Below are 18354 nucleotides of genomic sequence, written 5' to 3'. Positions count from 1 at the left end.
TCATGGGGTTTCCACAGCCCCCCTTGGGGATAAACTGACGGCTCTGCTCTTCTCTCAGCCCAACCTTCAGAGTGTGGTGAGGTGGGAGTGGACCCCCGGCCTCAAGCAGGGCTGAGGAGCTGAAAGCCCCTTCCCATAGGCCTCAGCCTGGGGGCTCTGATGGCCACCCTACTCTGTTGGTGGCTCCTGTCAGTCGTCAGGGAGGCTCTGGAGCACAGGCCAGCCAGGGGCCCTGGGCTGGACCGTGAGAGGAGGCCCCCTGTGTGGCTCTGAGGTTACTTTTTTGAGGTTACTTTGGGCTCTGTGCTGGGCTTGGGGACGTCGGGACAGAACCATGTGAGGGGTGTGTGGCACTGGGTGGGCTGCGAAGGGTGGCTGGGGGCTGCCGTGCTTCCACAGGTCCACTCTAAAGAGATTTGGACAGGAAATCAGCCACGCCTCCTGTCAGAGTTGGGCTTGGCTCCAGTACCCTCCCAGCGCCCGCGGCAGGTGCTCCCTGGGCAGGCCCCGCCCAGAGACAGGGTCGTCAGGGCCCCGGAGCCCCCAGGCCCTCCCCTGAGAAGGCAAGTCCACACTTGAGTGAGAGGTGCTGGGCGGAGGCCTCCAGGGCAGCACCTGGACAAGGGGAGCCCTGAGGCTTCAGGCTGTCAAGGGAACCTACATATCTCCTCCCCCTCTTTGTCCTGCTCTAGGAGTGATCAAAACTGAGCGAGTGAATAGAGATCTCTATGAAATCCCTCCCTTTGGCTGGCGGCTAAGAATTGGACAGAGATGCGGCTGCCCTTCGGGCCCCGGCACCCTGGAGGGGGCGGCTCCAAAGCGCCTGGGTGGCCCCTCCCCCAGGCCCCTTGGGGCGCGGGCTCCCGTGTCTCCTCCTCGCTGGCTTCAGCGGGCACCCGGGCAGACACCTGGCTGGGGAGTGCCCACCCAGTAGAGGCTCCAGGTTCTCCCCGGACCCCAGATGCGGCTCCCAAAGGGGGTTCCCAGGTCCCCGGGAGGGTCGCACGGGGTCCCGGAGCGCACAGCCCTGCCGCCGGCCCCGCGCGCCGGAGGGAGCCGGGCCGCCCCCACGCGCCCACCCGCCGCCCGGCGCTGTCACGTTCCAGCCGCCTGACTCAGGCCGCGCGGGGCGGGGAGCGGGAGGCGGTGCCGGCGCCCGCCTCGGCCCCCGGAGGCGGCACCAGGAAGCGCCCGCCCCGGCCGGAGCCGCCATGTAACCGGCGCCGCCCGGGAGCAGAGCCGCGCGGGCCCCCGGCGACCCGCACGCCATGGGGGACGAGGACGAGGACGAGGGCTGCGCCGTGGAGCTGCGGATCACCGAAGGTGGGGCGGGGGGCGGCCAGGGGGCGCGGGGCCGGATGAGGGCTGCCGGGGCTGGGCTGGGAGGGGGGCATGCACTGGCCGGGCTCATTCGCCTCCTGTGCCCACAGCCAACCTGACCGGGCACGAGGAGAAGGTGAGCGTCGAGAACTTCGAGCTGCTCAAGGTGCTGGGCACGGGAGGTGAGGACCCCCACCCCCGGGGCAGGTGTCCCGAGCCTGGTGCCCTGGGCCTCCCGGCGGCGCACCCGCCTGGGCCTGGGCCAGGCCTCCGGCAATGCCCCCCACCCTTTCCCGGCAGGGCCCGCCTTGCCTGCCCCGCCCTGCCCTGCCAGGGTTTGCATGCCCACTCCCAGGGACATGCCTACTCCTAGCACTGCTCCACATTCTGTTGCTCCTCCCTGTAAGGTCCTCCGGGATTTGCCAACACCCTCCAGGGCTTGCAGCCCTCGCGAGGGATTTGCACACCTCCTCCCCCGTGCGATATGGGAGCCTGGTCTCCTGCTTTGCTCACTCCCAGCTTTGCAAGGTCCCCGGCCTGGGTTTGCACATCCCTCCCCCGGCCACTTTGCATCCCCCGGCATCTGTCTGATCTGCCCCAGCTCTGCCCATGTTCTGCCCCCACCCTGCACGGCAAGCCTCCAGGAGTTGCACGTCTTCCAGCCTGGTTTGCACATCTCCTCCCCGCTTTTGTGGACCCTCCGGGGCTGTGTACACCTTTTCCTGAGAAGGCTCTGTCAGCCTTTTGCACCCTTGCCTCTCACTCCAGCTCCTTCCCCCAATGTGCACACCCTCTGGGTTGGCATCGCCCCCACCCCCGCCCCCACTAGTCTGCACCACCCTTCCGCTCACGGTCTACCCCTCCGCTCGCTCACTGTTCCCACAGCCTACGGGAAGGTGTTCCTGGTGCGGAAAGCAGTCGGGCACGATGCAGGGAAGCTGTATGCCATGAAGGTGCTGCGTAAGGCAGCCCTGGTGCAGCGCGCCAAGACGCAGGAACACACACGCACCGAGCGCTCCGTGCTGGAGCTGGTGCGCCAGGCACCCTTCCTGGTTACGCTGCACTACGCCTTCCAGACGGACGCCAAGCTGCACCTCATCCTGGGTAAGGGTGGGCACCTACCGACCTTGGGGGGCCACAGAGGCAGGTGGGGCCGCTCGGTCGGCATTGCGTCCCAACCTCCATTCCACCCCCCAGACTATGTGAGTGGAGGCGAGATGTTCACCCACCTCTACCAGCGCCAGCACTTCAAAGAGGCCGAGGTGCGCGTGTATGGGGGCGAGATCGTGCTGGCCCTGGAGCACCTGCACAAGGTGGGTGAGGACCCGGCCTCCGGGCTCTTGCCACGGGCACTGAGGGGCCTCCAGACATGGCAGCCTTGAAGCGCTCTCTCTTGGGTGGTCTTGGTGGGGGCCGGGCCTGGATGCATCTGGAAGGAAGGCCTTAGTGCTGTCTGGGGAGGGGTCTATCCACCCCCCCCCCCCCCGCCCCACCGCCCCGCTCCCCTGTGGCACCTCCTCAAAGGGGCTTTCCTCCAACAGGGAACTCGGGGCTGCCTCCCAGGGCCACGCTCACAGCACTTCCTCAAATGGAGACCTCATGCCTTGGCTCCCAAGGCCTTCTTGCAATGGGGCTCTTCACACAGGCTCTCCTTCCCTCTGGGGCCTTGGGGCCTGTTCCAGTGGTGTCCTTCCTTGCTTTTACACTGGAAATGTCTTTTCCCATCTGATGGCCCGGTGCCTGGGCCCACTCCTGCACCAGAGCCCCCTTCTCTAGGGGGCTCCCCTTATCCCGAGCTGGGTCTTGGTCCCTGGGCACCAGCCGTAGGAGGCAGGGGTGTCGGGGAGGAAGCCTCAGCACTGGTGTTGCTCCCACCAGCTGGGTATCATCTACCGAGATCTGAAGCTGGAGAACGTGCTGCTTGACTCCGAGGGCCACATCGTCCTCACAGACTTCGGGCTCAGCAAGGAGTTCCTGACGGAGGAGGTGAGCGAGGGGCACTCTCCCTTCCTCCTGCTGCACCCCCATGCAAGCCTCCGCTTTCCTGTCTCCTGCTCTGTGCCTGGCTCTGCGTTTGTGGCCGCGCAGAGGAAAACAGGTCTGGGCCCTGCCTTCAGGAGGCGCTGCCCCTCTGTTCCAACCCTCACAAGTCCAGCGAGTCCCACTCTGAGCCTTGGGGATTGCTGGGCGTCCAAATGGGTCTTCTTGCCCTCCCAGAAAGAACGAACCTTCTCCTTCTGTGGCACTATCGAGTACATGGCCCCCGAAATTATCCGCAGCAAGTCGGGGCATGGCAAGGTGGGTTTGCCGGGGAGTGGATGGGGAGTGGCGGTGGGGTGAGGCGGGGGTGGCCACAGGCCCTCACCCTGGCTCTGCCCCCGCAGGCGGTGGACTGGTGGAGCCTGGGCATCCTGCTCTTTGAGCTGCTGACCGGGGCCTCGCCCTTCACACTGGAGGGCGAGAGGAACACGCAGGCAGAGGTGTCCCGGTGAGCGGGGCTGGACGAGAAGGGGGTGGTGGGGAGGGGCCTGGGCAGGGTTGGGGAGGGGGCTCGCTGCCCCTGACGCCCCCCCAATCCTCCCAGACGGATCCTGAAGTGCTCCCCTCCCTTCCCCCCCCGGATCGGGCCCGTGGCACAGGACCTGCTGCGGCGGCTACTTTGCAAGGACCCCAAGAAGCGGCTGGGCGCGGGGCCCCAGGGTGCACAGGAAGTCAAGAACCACCCCTTCTTCCAGGTGAGGCTCCTGACTCGCCCCCACAGCTCTCTGCACGCTACCCAGACCGGGCCGCTGCTCTGGGTTGGGGGACCCTGGAGGGATGATCTGAGACTAGCTGATTTCACCTGACTTAGAAAAACCGCCAGATAAAGCGGGTTTGTTTTCTCCATCTCTGGTGCAACTTGGAAGGAGTGTTCCTGGGGGAAAGAATTGTAGGTTCATTGGCTGTCAGGGCTGGCAGGGACTTGAGAATGCCTTCGTTGGTCCTTTCACCGGACAGGTTCAGAGAAGGGAGGCGACCTGCTCTGGATGGCACAGGAAATGGTGTAGAGCTGGGGATAGGTTGCAGGTCTCCTGTTGGCTCACGTCAGTACTAAAAGTCACACTTAGGGCTCTGCGCACCCACCCAGGCATTTTGTTCTTTGGTCCAGCACTCTGTGTGCCTGTCATTCAGATGGACAGTTGGTCGGTCGCTTGGGTTTTGTTCACTTGTTAAGAGCATGCACATATTAGAGTGCGGTGCAAGGTGAATTCTGTTTCCTTGTGAGAGCTCGCTGGCTCGGGCACTGTGCATGGCCAGTGTCATTCCCTAGCGGGACCCTGTAACAGTGAACGCCTGCTGTGTGTTGGCTCTTTGCTTGCATTCTTTCATGTAATCTGCAAAAGCATTCTGATGATCCCCATCTTTCCAGATGGGGAAACTGAAGTTCAGAGAGGTTAAGTCATTTGCCCAAGGTCACCCAGCCAGGAAGTGATGGGGCTCAGATCCAAGTCCAGGTCTGGATATTTGAAGCCTGTGTGCTTCACTGCTGTGTTCTGTTTACTTGTGGGCATCAGATTAGCCACTTGTCTGACATCGTCACAGAAATGCCCATTTATGGGCACTTATTGTGGGCCAGGCACTCCGTTACTCTTGCCATGAGTGGTATCTCCAATCTTTCCACCACAGTCCCTTGGAGATGCTTTCTGAGACAGGAATCTAAGTCTTTGTGGTGAAGTTGTCCCTTTGTGGGGGAAGGGGCTGGGCAGTGTCCGTTTCCTTAGGCAGATTCCGCAAGCCCACCCTGAGTGCATGCGGGGCCCTGGGTTCTGGGAGCCGGTTGACCGGCAGTCATACTGGAGAAGCCCTAAGGTCTTCGAGGCCTGATGCTCAGAAGGGGTGTTCCCTGCAATCCCCCTGCTCTCAAGACAGCCCCTTTGGTGATAGCAATGCTGAGGTCCTGGTACCAGACCCGGGGCCTTTGAGACCAAATCAGGCCTCTTGGCTGCAAGTGACAAAAAGTCCTACTCAAAATGGTGATATCCTTGGAGTAGAGAGATTGGCTGCTAAGAAGAGAGAGCAGAGTGAACAGTGGTCTAGACAAGATAGAGGTTTATTTTTTTATTTCTGTTCTCATATAAAAGGTTGGCGGACCAGGGCTGCTGTGTTGTTTTCATGAATACAAGCTCCTTTCTTCTTCTTTTTTTTTTTTTTCAACTCTCCTCCATTCTTAGCATGTGGCCTCCAGCCCCAGGGTTGCCTCGTGGTCCAAAATGGCTGCTGGAGCGCTTGCCATTTAGGGTGTCATCTAGGCAGAAATCAGGAGGAGAAAGGGGAAGGGCAAAATGGACACATGCCAACTGTTCACCCTCCTCTTGAGGTTCTTTCTCTGGATTCTCACAATTTTTACTTACAGGTTATGGGTCACCCCTGAGTGCAAGGACGTTTGTTAAATACTGGCTTTTAGTTGTGTACATTGCTTCCTATAATAACACTGGGGCTATGGTACTAAGGAAGACAGGGAATATGGAAGTTGGGCAGGCAACAAACAGGCTCTGCCATCCCAGCTTAAACTTAAAAAGGCATGTTTTAGTTCCTGTATGTGAAAAGTCCAAGGAAGAGTGGTCTGACCTCAGGCAAGGCTGCATCCAGGTGTTGGATTTATGTTTTTAAGAATTTCTTTCTTTTTCTCTTGGGTGTTCTCCACGGGAACTTCACCATTAGACCCCGAGGGGGTCCCCAGCAGTTCCAGGCCCATGTCCTTCCAGGTTTAAGTCCGGTTGGAGAAAGAGATTTGTTTTGTATGCCAATGCTAACAAAAGTCCCAGAATTGACTGAGTGTGGTGGAGAGCTGATTCTCTAAGGGAAATAGGGATTCTCTTATCAAAGGGAGAAAAACAGAAGCCAGGGAGGCAGGGAGAACAGCTTTCCAGCCAAATGCCAGAGAGACTCTTGCCTCACTGAGGAGGAGCTGCCCAGTCAGGTGGCCTGAGGGGACAGGGGTTTTCACTTCCTACCCTTCACCCCCAGTCTCTCATTTGTTTCTCCAGGGTCTGGATTGGGCTGCTCTGGCTGCCAGGAAAATTCCAGCCCCATTCCGACCCCAGATCCGCTCGGAGCTGGACGTGGGCAACTTTGCAGAAGAATTTACTCGGCTGGAGCCTGTCTACTCACCCCCTGGCAGCCCCCCGCCTGGGGACCCTCGCATCTTCCAGGTGAGTGAGAGCTCACCGAACTGCAGATGCCATGGAGACAGGATGATGCTGCTGCCACCCTAGACCGGGGCTGACTCATGGCCCTGCATAGGCCCTGTGTTCTGATCAGGACTCAGCATCCCCCCCAGACCCTGTCCACTGATGGGGTACCTGGAGTTGTCAGTCATACAGACTACCACGGCAGGACTCATCTTTGAATTACATGGTTTATCTTTAAATTTCATGATAACTTCCCTTCTACTCCATATATCTACTGTAACGTAAAGATACTGTTTTAAGTATCCAGTTGCTTAAGTGGACAACTAGAAAGAGATGCCATGTTTACATCGTGGCTTTGCATGTCCCTTGGCAAACCATATCACATGTGTGGAAGCACAGGCCCCCTCCACTCAGTTTTAGAAGCTTAGTCCTGATGGCAAGGTCAAACTCCTTTGCTCGGCATTCAAGGCCCTGCGTGATGTGGTCCTTGCTCAGTGCCCTAGCCTCAGTGCTCACTGTTGTGCCACTTGGTGCTCTGGCACCTACGAACTGCTCAGAGGTTCCAGAGCACACGTCTGTGCCTTTGCACATGCAATTCCCTCCACCTGGAGGACCTTCCCCATAGCTGCCCACCTGGCACTCGCACTCACCTTTCAAGTGAACCTCCTTGTGCGATGCTGCTCCTGTATGAATTCCTCCCCGCCGCTCTGGTCCTGGGTTGCCCTCTCCTTGTGCACTGGTCCTCTGGAGATGGCGCCTCCTTCTAAGCACCATGTCAGGTTGTATCCTAACTGCCTTACTGGGACTGCCTCCCCTGGTCTGGAAGCACCCAGAAGACAGGGACTATGTTTAATTTCTGTGTCCCTTTGCCCAGTGTGGGGCCTGGCCTGTAGGACATGGTCCATAAATATGAAATAAGAACAGGCCAATAGCAAGTGTAGATGGCTCAGCCACCCTGTGAGGCTCTCCCAAGTGACGGCTGTGTTGGAACAGCCCTCCACCTATTTATTAATTTATTTTAGAGAGTGAGAGAGTGGGCGGGGGAGGGGCAGAGGCAGAGGGAGGGAGTCTAAAGCAGACTCCATGCTGACCGTGGAGCCTAATGTAGGGCTGGATCCCACCACCCTGAGATCATGACCTGAGCTGAAACCAAAAATTGTACTCCCAACTGACTGAGCTACCCAGGCGCCCCTCAGTCATTCATTTAATGATTCAAGAATATGTATTGAGTGCCTACAATGTGCCAGGCACTGATCTGGGCCCCAGGGATGGATCAGTGAACCTAACAGACAAGTGTGGAGTCTGCATTCTTGTGCACAGTGGGGATGTGTTTTTAGGAGAAAACAATTTGTTGCTAAACTTACCCTTAAGAATCCCTTGAATTGCCTCTTTGTATTTCCTCAGTAGCGCCCCCTTGCAGAGGGGGCCAATGTTTGGTTTGAGATGAAGGCATAAAGACTTTTTGTATTCAGTGGGTGGATTTGAATTCTCATAAGCTAAGTGTGTGTGATGCCAGGCCATGGCCCTTTCCTGCCTTGGGTCCATCATTTTCTGGGTCACTGCACTGTGCTAAATGATGCCCTTCGCACTCAGGGTGGGGGGGTTACTGTGATGAGAACGGTGGAGTCACAGACTGGGGTGGGGACATGAACCCAAGTGATCATAGAACAAGGTGGAATGAAATGTCCACACACCTGTGTGCACCAGCGTACCAAAGCAATGTCCTCCCCCACCCACTCTGGTCCAGGGTCTTGCTCTGAGCCCTGCCCCTCACTGGGCCTGGGCCTTCCAGGGACTCACTCCATATGCACCTGCAGGGACTCCATATGCACCTGCAGCCCCTATGCCCATAAGCCCCCTCCACCCCCTCCACCCTGCAGGGATACTCCTTCGTGGCGCCCTCCATCCTGTTTGACCATAACAACGCGGTGATGATGACCGACGTGCTGGAAGCATCTGGCGCTGGAGACCGGCCCGGCCGGGCAGCGGTGGCCAGGAGCGCCATGATGCAGGTGGGTGGGGCCCGGGTGGGGAGTTGATTCTGGGGTGTCTGGGCTCGCGGATTCCAGACCTGGCTTCAGCAGGCGCCCACGGTGTGACCCTGGTGAGGTTTGGAGGGGCTCCCTGGTAGGATCTCTGACGCGCCCCCTTCGCCGCCAGGACTCGCCTTTCTTCCAGCAGTACGAGCTGGACCTGCGGGAGCCCGCGCTTGGCCAGGGCAGCTTCTCCGTGTGTCGCCGCTGTCGCCAGCGCCAGAGTGGCCAGGAGTTCGCGGTCAAGATCCTCAGCCGCAGGTGGGTGGGCCCGGGCTGGGCGGGGCCGGGCGAAGCCGGCTCCGGGAGGCGGGGCCGGAGGTCGGCCCAGCTGACCGCGCCTGCCTTGCCCCCAGGCTGGAGGCGAACACGCAACGAGAAGTGGCTGCCCTACGGCTTTGCCAGTTGCACCCAAACGTGGTGAAGTTGCATGACGTGCATCACGACCAGGTGACCCTTTCTTGGGCTGCGGCACAACTCAGGGACTCAGGAGGCTGCTCTTGGAGGGCAGTGGGGCTGGGGTGGGGTGGGGGATGGGGGTGTGGTGGGCGGGGAGGCGGGCAGGAGGAGGGGCCTGAGGACTGGGTGGGTGGGGGCGCTGAGGGATGTGGCGGGCCAGAGAGGTGGGATTTGAGCGGAGTAGGGCAGGAGGATCGGAAGGCGGAGCTGAGGATGGCCAAGGGAACAGAATTTGAGGAAGACGTGGAGGGGACTGGGATTTAAGGTGGCAAAGGGGCAGAGGCCCAGAAGGACGTGGGGCCTAAGGGTGGTTTTCGGGTGGTCTTGAGTTCCGGGCTCGAATAGAGGCAGGGACTGGGGCTAGGGGCGGGGCCTGGTCAGTGGGTGGGGCCCGGTGTGGATTGCAGTGGGGTCGGTAAGTAGGTCGCACCTTGACCCAGGTGGTGACCTAGGCCTGCCGCTCCGCCCCGCAGCTGCACACGTACCTGGTCCTGGAGCTGCTGCAGGGCGGGGAGCTGCTGGAGCACATCCGCAAGAAGCGGCACTTCAGCGAGTCCGAAGCAAGCCAGATCCTGCGCAGCCTCGTGTCGGCAGTGAGCTTCATGCACGAGGAGGCGGGCGTGGTGCATCGGGACCTCAAGCCAGAGGTGGGCGTGTGGCTTGGGCAGCCGGGGAGGGCTGAGGCGCGGAGGGCTAGTCTCTGACGGCGCCCCGCCGTCCTCACAGAACATTCTGTACGCCGATGACACGCCCGGAGCCCCCGTGAAGATCATCGACTTTGGGTTCGCGCGGCTGCGCCCGCAGAGCCCCGCGGGGCCCATGCAGACGCCCTGCTTCACGCTGCAGTATGCCGCTCCCGAGCTGTTGGCGCAGCAGGGCTACGACGAGTCCTGCGACCTCTGGAGCCTCGGTGTCATTCTGGTATGAGACGGGGTCCCCGGGACGGCTCGGGGTGCCTCCGGCCTGGGGCCAGAGGGTTCCCCGGTGCGGGCCAGCAGGGACGCCCCCGAGGCAGAGGACAGGGGTTATCTTGGTGGGGGTGGCAGAGTTTGCTCTGAGGCTGGGTTTAGAGGTAGTCCTAATACAGAGGCAGGGTTGCCCAGGTGCTGGGGTCAGGGCCCCCGAGTATTAGGGGTTGGAGGTCAACATCATCACGCATGGGCCTCAGGAGGTAGCCTCGTGGAGAGGGTGAACGGTTCTGTGGGTGGGCTAAGTCAGCCTCCTGGCCTGTCTTGGCCCTGCGGCCCGGACCGGTCTCACTCCTCCCCCCCCCCCCCCCCCCCGCCTCCCCAGTACATGATGCTGTCGGGGCAGGTCCCCTTCCAGGGGGCCTCAGGCCAGGGTGGGCAGAGCCAGGCGGCAGAGATCATGTGCAAGATCCGCGAGGGGCGCTTCTCTCTTGACGGGGAGGCCTGGCAGGGCGTGTCTGAGGAAGCCAAGGAGCTGGTCCGAGGTGCGGAGTGGGGGGGTGGGAGGGGGTAGGAGGTGTCACAGAGGGGGGCGGCCATGGGGTCAAGGTGGGGCAGGGGTCGTCAGTGGGTTAGGTGTTTGGTCTGGGGGACTGGTCAGGGAGGAGAGTGGGGCTGTTGGGATCTCTCTGGGGCGCAGCCTCCACGCACGGCCCCTCCTCAGCCCTTCCCTGCCCTGGCTCCAGGGCTCCTGACGGTGGACCCTGCCAAGCGTCTGAAGCTCGAGGGGCTGCGGGGCAGCTCATGGCTGCAGGACGGCAGCGCCCGCTCCTCGCCCCCACTCCGCACACCGGACGTGCTGGAGTCCTCGGGGCCAGCTGTGCGCTCGGGGCTCAACGCCACTTTCATGGTGAGGGGCGGGGCCTGTGGGAGGCGGGGTGGGGAGGCGGGGCCTCCAGGAGGCGACGCCCTCCGAGCCCATAAAGGTGAGGTGACTTGAGTCCTGGCCTCTGGTCGGTGGCCACCCTGACCTTTGGAGAGTGTGGAGGCCAACGACCTGTTGGCCTTGACCTAGTGGGATGGGAGGGAAGATGCGGGATGGGGTTAAAGCTAGGATCTGGAAGTCGAGGCCCGGCCGGTGGTGGTGGGGCCCTCACCTCCTACTTTCGTCCAGGCCTTCAACCGGGGCAAGCGCGAGGGCTTCTTCCTGAAGAGCGTGGAGAACGCGCCGCTGGCCAAGCGGCGGAAACAGAAGCTGCGGAGCGCCGCCACCTCCCGCCGCGTCTCCCCCGCGCCCGCCGCCCCGGGCAGGGCCCCCGCCGCCAAGGGAGCCCCCAGACGAGCCAACGGCCCCCTGCCGCCCTCCTAGCCCCCGCCACAGCGACCCCTCCTTCCCCCATAGGGGCTGTGACCTGGGAGCCTCGGTATTGGCCCCGCGCCATCCCCAGGGATTGCCCTTCCCTCCCCTTCCCCCCCCCCCACTCCCAGACAGAGCAGAAGTATTTTTATAAGCAGAGAATTTTTTATGTCTTACCAGATAGAGTTAGAGATGCAGGGAGGGAGGGGCCTCTGCCAAGACTGTGCCTCATCTGACAGAAGGCACTTCTCCCTCAGGGGGCTGCTCCACCCGAAGGGCTCCTCCCCCGTTTCTCGATTCTCCGCACTGAGTTGCCACGGGGAGAAACTGGGACCTCTCCCCTGCCCTCCCCTGAGGCCCTGCTCTTGGGAGGGGGCGCCCCTCTAGCTGTCACTTTATGGACTGTCTGTGCAATTACGTCCACCAAAGACCTGTGTTGGGGGGGGGTTCAAGGAGAGGCCCCGGAAGCGTTTCTGCCTCACTTTATGTCACCTGCTTCTCCCCTGTTGGGGTGAAGGAAGGAAGTAGGCGAACCCTAAAGGGGGAGGCCCCTTCTCCCCCCCCCCAACCCCCCTTGGCACAGCTGCCTCTGGCTGGGGGCAGGGCCTTGAGGGTCTGGGCTGGGCATCCACAGTCACTGCCTCAGCCCAGCCAGGCTGTGCCTTTGACTTTAAAATAAAAGTCCATCCAGTGCTGTGTGCGTCATCTGTGTGTGTGAGGACGGCGGGGGGGGGGGGGGGGGGGGGGGGCGGGGCAGAGGGCTTGGGGCAAATTCTCAGCCGAGGGGGCCTGGGGCCTCAGAGAGGAGCAGGGCATACCCTTCTGGGTCAGACCATACCCTTTGTCCTTGACTTTTGGCCTGAGCAGCAGGGGGGCCAAACAATCATCCTGGCTGTGTATTCGGACAGCTCTGCCACGTATCCTTTAGAATTCTCTTGGTTGTAAGTAATAGAACCTAAACTTCAGCAGAGTGGGATTTTTAGGCTCTTATAACTATACTTTGCAGGGGGAGACCCAGGCAAGGCCTGATCTGTACACAAACACAGGATCAGGACCCAGTTTTTCAGTCTGAATTTTTTATTCTGTTTTCTTGGTGTTGCAGCCTGGAGGATTTTCCCTTTGACCCCAGGGTGAGTGCGGAGTGCTCCAGGGGCTACGGACTGAAATAGGGTGATAAAGAGTCTTTGTTGTAGGCATTCCCGAGGGAAATGCCAAGATGTACTCTGATTGGATGCACTTAGGTCATGTGTCCACGGTGGCCCAATCACTGTGTCCAGGGATGCTTTAGCTCTGGATCACGGCCTCCTCTCTGGAAGCTCATCTGGTGAAGAGGAGGAGGGCTGGGCCCTTAGAGAGAGGTCAGTTGGGCACAGCTTGGTGCCTGTCTGTGAGGGACCGAGTGAGGGGAGCCGCCCATATTCGTGCTGCTCAGAGTCATCAGTGTGGCCCCGCTCCAGCAGACCGTGAGACTCCCCCTGCTCTGCGATCCCAGCTAGGTAGTTGGGGCCACAGGGCCACTGTGGCCCCAGCATCTTTGTGGGCACCCGGGTCAGAGCTATTTGTACAGTGCAGAGAACCCTACCCCAGGGTTGCCTGGATAGTACCACTCTAGGCGTCTGTCTCCAGGCCTTCTCTTCCCACATTACCCCGTGGGGGTATCTCATGGTGGACCTTCCCATCTTGAGGTTTGCCTCTTATGGGGGTGGGGGGGTGGGGGGGAGGTACCCGGAAGACATGAACCTAGAGATGCTGAAGTTCGGGCAAAGGCAGGCAGGCCCCAGGGGCAGGTGGGGTCCCATGGGGGACATCCAGCTGTGTCCCATCCTGAAGGTGTGAGAGAGGAGGGAAGGGCCTAGGAGCAGGTCCCCAGGAGACGAGGAGAAGGGGAAAGCATCTGGAATTCTGAGTCCTGTGTTACTGACTGTGGCGTGAGCAGCTCACCAAACAGCCTCAGGCTTCCCCATTTTATCGTTTTTAAAGGGGGTCACATGACTGTTAAGATGAACTGGTGAATGAACAGATGTGACATTGTGGTCATTCAGTCATGAAGGATTTACTGAGATTTACTGAGGTCTTCCGATGCGCAGGGACAGGCCTGAGTACTCGACGTGAATTAGCTCCCTGACTCCTCACAACTAGTTTATGAGAAAAGCATCATCTTCATTTCAGAGATGAGAAAGGTGAGCCTCAGCACCTTGCTCGAGGTCACTCAGCTAAAAGTGCATTTGACCCCAGTGGGCTGATTCCAGAATTCCTTCAACCCCAGGAGTTCCACTGTAAAGACGGGCTTTAATTTTTTTTTTTTTAAGATTTTATTTATTTATTTGACAGAGAGAGAGAGAGAGCACAAGTAGGCAGAGTGGCAGGCAGATGGAGAGGGAGAAGCAGGCTTTCCGCTGAGCAGGGAGCCAGATGTGGGGCTCGATCCCAGGACCCCAGGATCATGACCTGAGCCGAAGGCAACTGCTTAACGGACTGAGCCACCCAGGCGCCCCAAGACAGGCTTTAATTTTACCCCAATGCTGGATGTTTTGGTTGTTGAAAACTTTGTTTCTATCATAAATGATGCTGAGACAAACAGGTTTGTACACAAATCTGTGCATTTAAAAGTAGCTCTATTGAGATAAGACTCATATAATGTATTATTTAAGAGCCCATTTAAAGTACAATTCAGTGATTTTTAGTATTTTAGAGTTGTGCAGCCATGACTGCGGTCTAATTTTAGAACACTTTTCACCTCCATGGGAAACTCTACCCATTGGCAGTTATGCCCCATTGCCCTTCAACTCTCCAGCCCAAAGCAACCACTCATCTGAGTCCCGTCTCTATAGGTTTGCCGGGCATGCTTTGATATACATTTTGAAATATACTTTCAAATAACCTTTCATAAATATTGTACTGGCATATAGTCTCAGAAGCAGGATATGAAAATGTCCCATTTCATTCTATGCCCTGAACATTGTCATTTAAAAACCTTTGCTAATTTGATGGCTAAAAGTCTCTCATCTTCAGTCTCCTCACCCTTTTATCCTATGTAACTCACCCTAAGAAAGAGGTCTTCTTGGCTTCATTTCGTGGGTGAAGGAACTGGGGCTCAGAGGATGGGCCTCGGAGGGGAAGCCTGTTGGGGGAGGAAAGGGCTGGGGCTCAGGGCAATGAGCCATCCTTGAGCTGAATCCCGCCTCTGCCCTGTGTGGCCTGACACACATTAGGGGAGATAGCTGTGACTTGGGTTGTAGGCTGGGCCAGGTGTGAACCAACAGAATGGGCGGGGAGGGCCTGGCCACAGGCGGGGAGGTGGGGAGGCCAGAGGCAAGCGATCAGAACCTGCCGTCTGGCAGCCTGCTTCTACACCTTGATGTTGGCCTCTGACAAGGCCAGCCTTATGTGGTTGCGGAATCAGTAGAGTGGAGGGGGCTCATCCTTCTGCACTGGGCCTCTATCCCACTCGGAAAATGGCCTCAGAGAGGGGCATCTGGGTGGTTCAGTCCGTTAAGCACCCGACTCTTGGTTTCAGCTCAGGTCATGATCTCAGGGTCGTGAGATCGAGCCCCGCATCGGGCTCCGCGCTCAGTATGGAGTCTGCTTGAGATTCTCTCTCCCTCTGCCTCTGCCCCTCCCACTGGCGCTCTCTCTCTCTTTCAAAAACAATGAATCTTTTTTTAAAAAAGGGCCTCAGAGAGCAGGCTCGTGCCCCTGGCTCTGTTAATATCCTGATGTCCCCGAGAGGGCCTGACAGCCCCCTATGCATTCACCTCCCCACAAGTCACTGTTAACTAACCACCGTTGCAAGTGAAGTCAGGGTGCCAGTTTTTCATCCGTGCCCTGTGCAAGCACTGTTTGACTCTGGGCAAGTTGCCCCTCCCTAATGTTCCCTGGAGTTTTCAATAAGAATATTCCACAGAGGGGCACCTGGGTGGCTCATTCAGTTAAGCGTCTGCCTTTGGTTCAGATCATGATCCCAGGGTCCTCGGATTGAGTCAGGCTCTCTGCTTAGTGGGGAGACTGCTTCTCCCTCTCCCACTCCCCCTGCTTGTGTTCCCTCTCTCGCTGTCTCTCTCTCTGTCAAATAAATAAATAAAATCTAAAAAAAAAAAAAAAATCCACAGTAATGGAGTAGGAATGGCAAACTGGCAACCTGTAGGCACAGGTAGAGACTTGTTTTTCTGGTGGGGGGTGTAGCATGTGTTCTAAAATGAGAAAATGCATATGAAAGTCTGGAAGTTTGACTTTTATTGAAAACTGGAAGGGCTCCCCGGGGCAGTCTTCCTGTGCAGCCTGACCAGCCAGTGCAGAATCCTGTTGCCACCACAGAGAGGGCCTCTGCTTTCTAGTTTGCCACAGTCCCCACCACTCCCTATTGCTCACACCAGCTCTGTCCCTCATTTATCTCCTTGGTCTTTCTAGGTATTTGGGTTTGCAACTCTGGTATAACTAGTCTCCTTCCACATTCACTGCTGCACAAAAATGGGGTTTGTGAAGGGCAGTGAGGCTCCTTAAATCTTTGTTTCAAAATTTAAATTTAGTTTACATTTGTGAAGTGATAGAAACTCATGATTCAAAATTCAAAGGATACAATAGAGCACACAGTGAAAAAAATTTCCTTCCACATGCCCTGCGTTACCAGAGGCACTGATGTTAATCAGTTCTTCTGTAGTTCTGTGTGGGCATATTTCATGTCTAGTCAGACTAACATATAATGTATAGGTGGGGGCGCCTGGGTGGCTTAGTCGTTAAGCATCTGCCTTCAGCTAAAGTTGTGATCCCAGGGTCCTGGGATCGAGCCCCGCATCAGGCTCCCTGCTTGGAGGGAAGCCTGCTTCTCCCTCTTCCACTCCCCCTGCTTGTGTTCCCTCTCTCGCTGTGTGTCTCTCTCTCTGTCAATTAAATAAATAAATAAATAAATAAATAAATAAAATCTTAAAAAAATGTATAGGTGATCAAGAAAAGTTCCCCTTCATTGAATATTAATTTTATTTAAATAAAATTTATTTATTTATTTATTTAAAAAATTTCATTTATTCATTTGAGAGAGGGAGAGACAGAGCACAGGGTGGGGGAGAGGCAGAGGGAGAAGCAGGCTCCCCGCTGAGCAAGGACCCCCCCCCCCACAAGTCTGATCCCAGGACCTGGAGATCATGACCCAAGCCAAAGGCAGATGCCCAACCCATTGAGCCACCCAGATGCCCCTATTTATTTATTTTTAAAAAATATTTATTTATTTATTTGAGAGAGAGAGCACAAGCAGGAGTGAGGAGCAGAGACAGAGGGAGAAGCAGGCTCCCCACTGAGCAGGGAGCCTGATGTGGGGCTTGGTCCCAGGACCCTGGGACATTGACCTGAGCCGAAGGCAGACGCTTAACTGACTGAGCCACCCAGGTGGCCCCCATTAAATGTTAATTTTAGAAAAAAATCAGGAAATACAAAAGGGAAAAAAAATGAAAAAATGAAAAACCATTGGTGGCATTACTCATAGATAATCTTGTTAACATTTTGATGCATTCACATCCAGATTTTTCTTTATCTTCTTTCTTTATATTTTATATTTATTTTTATTTTTTAAGATTTTATTTATTTTTGACAGAGAGAGAGAGAGCACAAGCAGGGGAAGCAGCAGGTGGAGGGAGAGGGAGAAGCAGGCTCTGCACTGAGCAGGGAGCCCGATGCAGGGCTTGATCCCAGGACCCTGGGATCATGACCTGAGCCGAAGGCAGACGCTTAACAACTGAGCCACCCAGGCGCCCCTATATTTTTATTTTTTAAAGATTTTATTTTTAAGTAATCTCCACACCCAAAGTGGGGCTTGAGCCTATGACGCCGAGATCAAGAGTTGCTCGCTCCACAGACTGAGCCGGTCAAGGTGCCCCTAGATTTTTCCTTATTGATAGTGATTTTCAATGGATTTGGCATCAAAATGTAAATAAGTTACTGTAACCTGTTTTAAATAGATTTGAATATCTATGCCAATAATTATATTAAAAACATTTTTGTCGGGGGGCAGTGCTTGGCCGGCTCAGTCGGTGGAGTGTGCAACTCTTCACCTCCGGGTTGTGAGTTCGAGCTCCACCTTGGGTCTGGAGATTACTTGAAAATAAAATCTTAAAAAAATTTGGGGGGATATTATGATTTATTTAGATTTTTCTCTATTTTTGGCTACTTGGGCTGTTTTCAGTTTCTTGCTATTTTAAACAGTGCTGCAATGGTCATTCTTGTGCTACATCTTTGCTCACCTGTCCAAATATTTCCTTAGGATACATTTCCTAGAGGTGAATTAATGTGCTAAAGGATGTGCTCATGCATGCACATTTTAAAGGCTTTTGGTATATATGATCATACTGCCCTTTAGAAAGATCCTATCATTTTATATGACTCGCAGCAGCATGGGCAAGATCCAAGATACGCTGTCTCCTTGAAAATGAAACGATGCATCTCCCCAGCCCCGGGTGTGTCCTTGCCAGGATGTCCATGTCTGTGTTGGCAGAGGTCCTGGAGGTTGCCCGGGGGCCCCTCTTTCCCCTGCCTGGAGTCTGGCTGGGCTGTGATGGTGGGGGGGGCGGAATGTGGCCCATGAGCAGGGTGATGGGAAGCCCCTTCCTCTCTCCCTTCTATGCGTGGATGGGTTGGGGTGTCTATATGGAGAAGGTGAAGGGTGAGCCCCAGGGAGCCCCCACCAGGTAGTTGGCATGCAGTGAGAGTGGGTGAAGTACCAGTGGGAACACCTGGGAACCAAGTGGCCTCAAGATTGTGACAATCCATGGGGGCCTGGGTCTGCTTTGCCTCTCCAGTGAAATGGGGATAAAGCAGTACCCACCTGAGAGAGCTGGAGGGTGTCCAGTAGGGCAATGGCAAGGTGCCCAGCATACCATGAGCTCTCCACAAATGCAGATTAAATTGAAAAAGGGAAATGAAGAGAACCCAGAGAAAATCAGAATTGGCTCAGGCATGCCATTGACAGGGACCCATGTCCAGGCAAGACATCAGGAATGTTCTGCCCATCCTCTAGTGATCTGTAACTCCTTGCCTGGGAGCCCGCAGGGCCCCCCTCCAGCTTGTGCCTCAGCTGACGATGTTGTCCCCTTCCTGCGGTATGGGGCCCACATGGACAC

The 18354-nt window shown here is 56.9% G+C and overlaps 1 protein-coding gene across 1 annotated transcript; it reads left to right on the top strand.

The window, feature by feature from the left end:
* Window positions 1–1196: 1196 nt before the first annotated feature.
* Window positions 1197–11942, top strand: RPS6KA4 (ribosomal protein S6 kinase A4). The gene is made up of 17 exons (XM_028118329.1): window positions 1197–1323; window positions 1431–1502; window positions 2206–2424; window positions 2518–2633; window positions 3199–3306; window positions 3538–3618; window positions 3705–3808; window positions 3905–4055; window positions 6348–6512; window positions 8372–8503; window positions 8652–8785; window positions 8881–8974; window positions 9457–9630; window positions 9710–9904; window positions 10277–10436; window positions 10638–10801; window positions 11066–11942. The coding sequence occupies exons 1-17, from the start codon at window positions 1269–1271 to the stop codon at window positions 11258–11260; spliced, it is 2319 nt and encodes a 772-aa protein (XP_027974130.1). The 5' UTR covers window positions 1197–1268; the 3' UTR covers window positions 11261–11942.
* The last annotated feature ends 6412 nt before the right edge of the window (window positions 11943–18354 follow it).

Source organism: Eumetopias jubatus, unplaced genomic scaffold (assembly GCF_037043125.1).
Source record: "Eumetopias jubatus isolate StellerSeaLion01/CBP00866 unplaced genomic scaffold, mEumJub1_p1.0 scaffold_13, whole genome shotgun sequence".
Taxonomy (NCBI): Eukaryota; Metazoa; Chordata; class Mammalia; order Carnivora; family Otariidae; genus Eumetopias; species Eumetopias jubatus.
Note: the sequence above shows the minus strand (reverse complement) of the source record. Positions and strands in the feature narration are given on the sequence as shown.

Excerpts from the sequence above, each read along its gene's own strand:
- RPS6KA4 (XM_028118329.1), top strand. The coding sequence starts at position 1,269 with ATGGGGGACGAGGACGAGGACGAGGGCTGCGCCGTGGAGCTGCGGATC. Across the intron at positions 1,503-2,205 it reads CAAGGTGCTGGGCACGGGAG|CCTACGGGAAGGTGTTCCTG; the intron begins GTGAGGACCCCC and ends CTGTTCCCACAG. Across the intron at positions 3,619-3,704 it reads GCAAGTCGGGGCATGGCAAG|GCGGTGGACTGGTGGAGCCT; the intron begins GTGGGTTTGCCG and ends CTGCCCCCGCAG.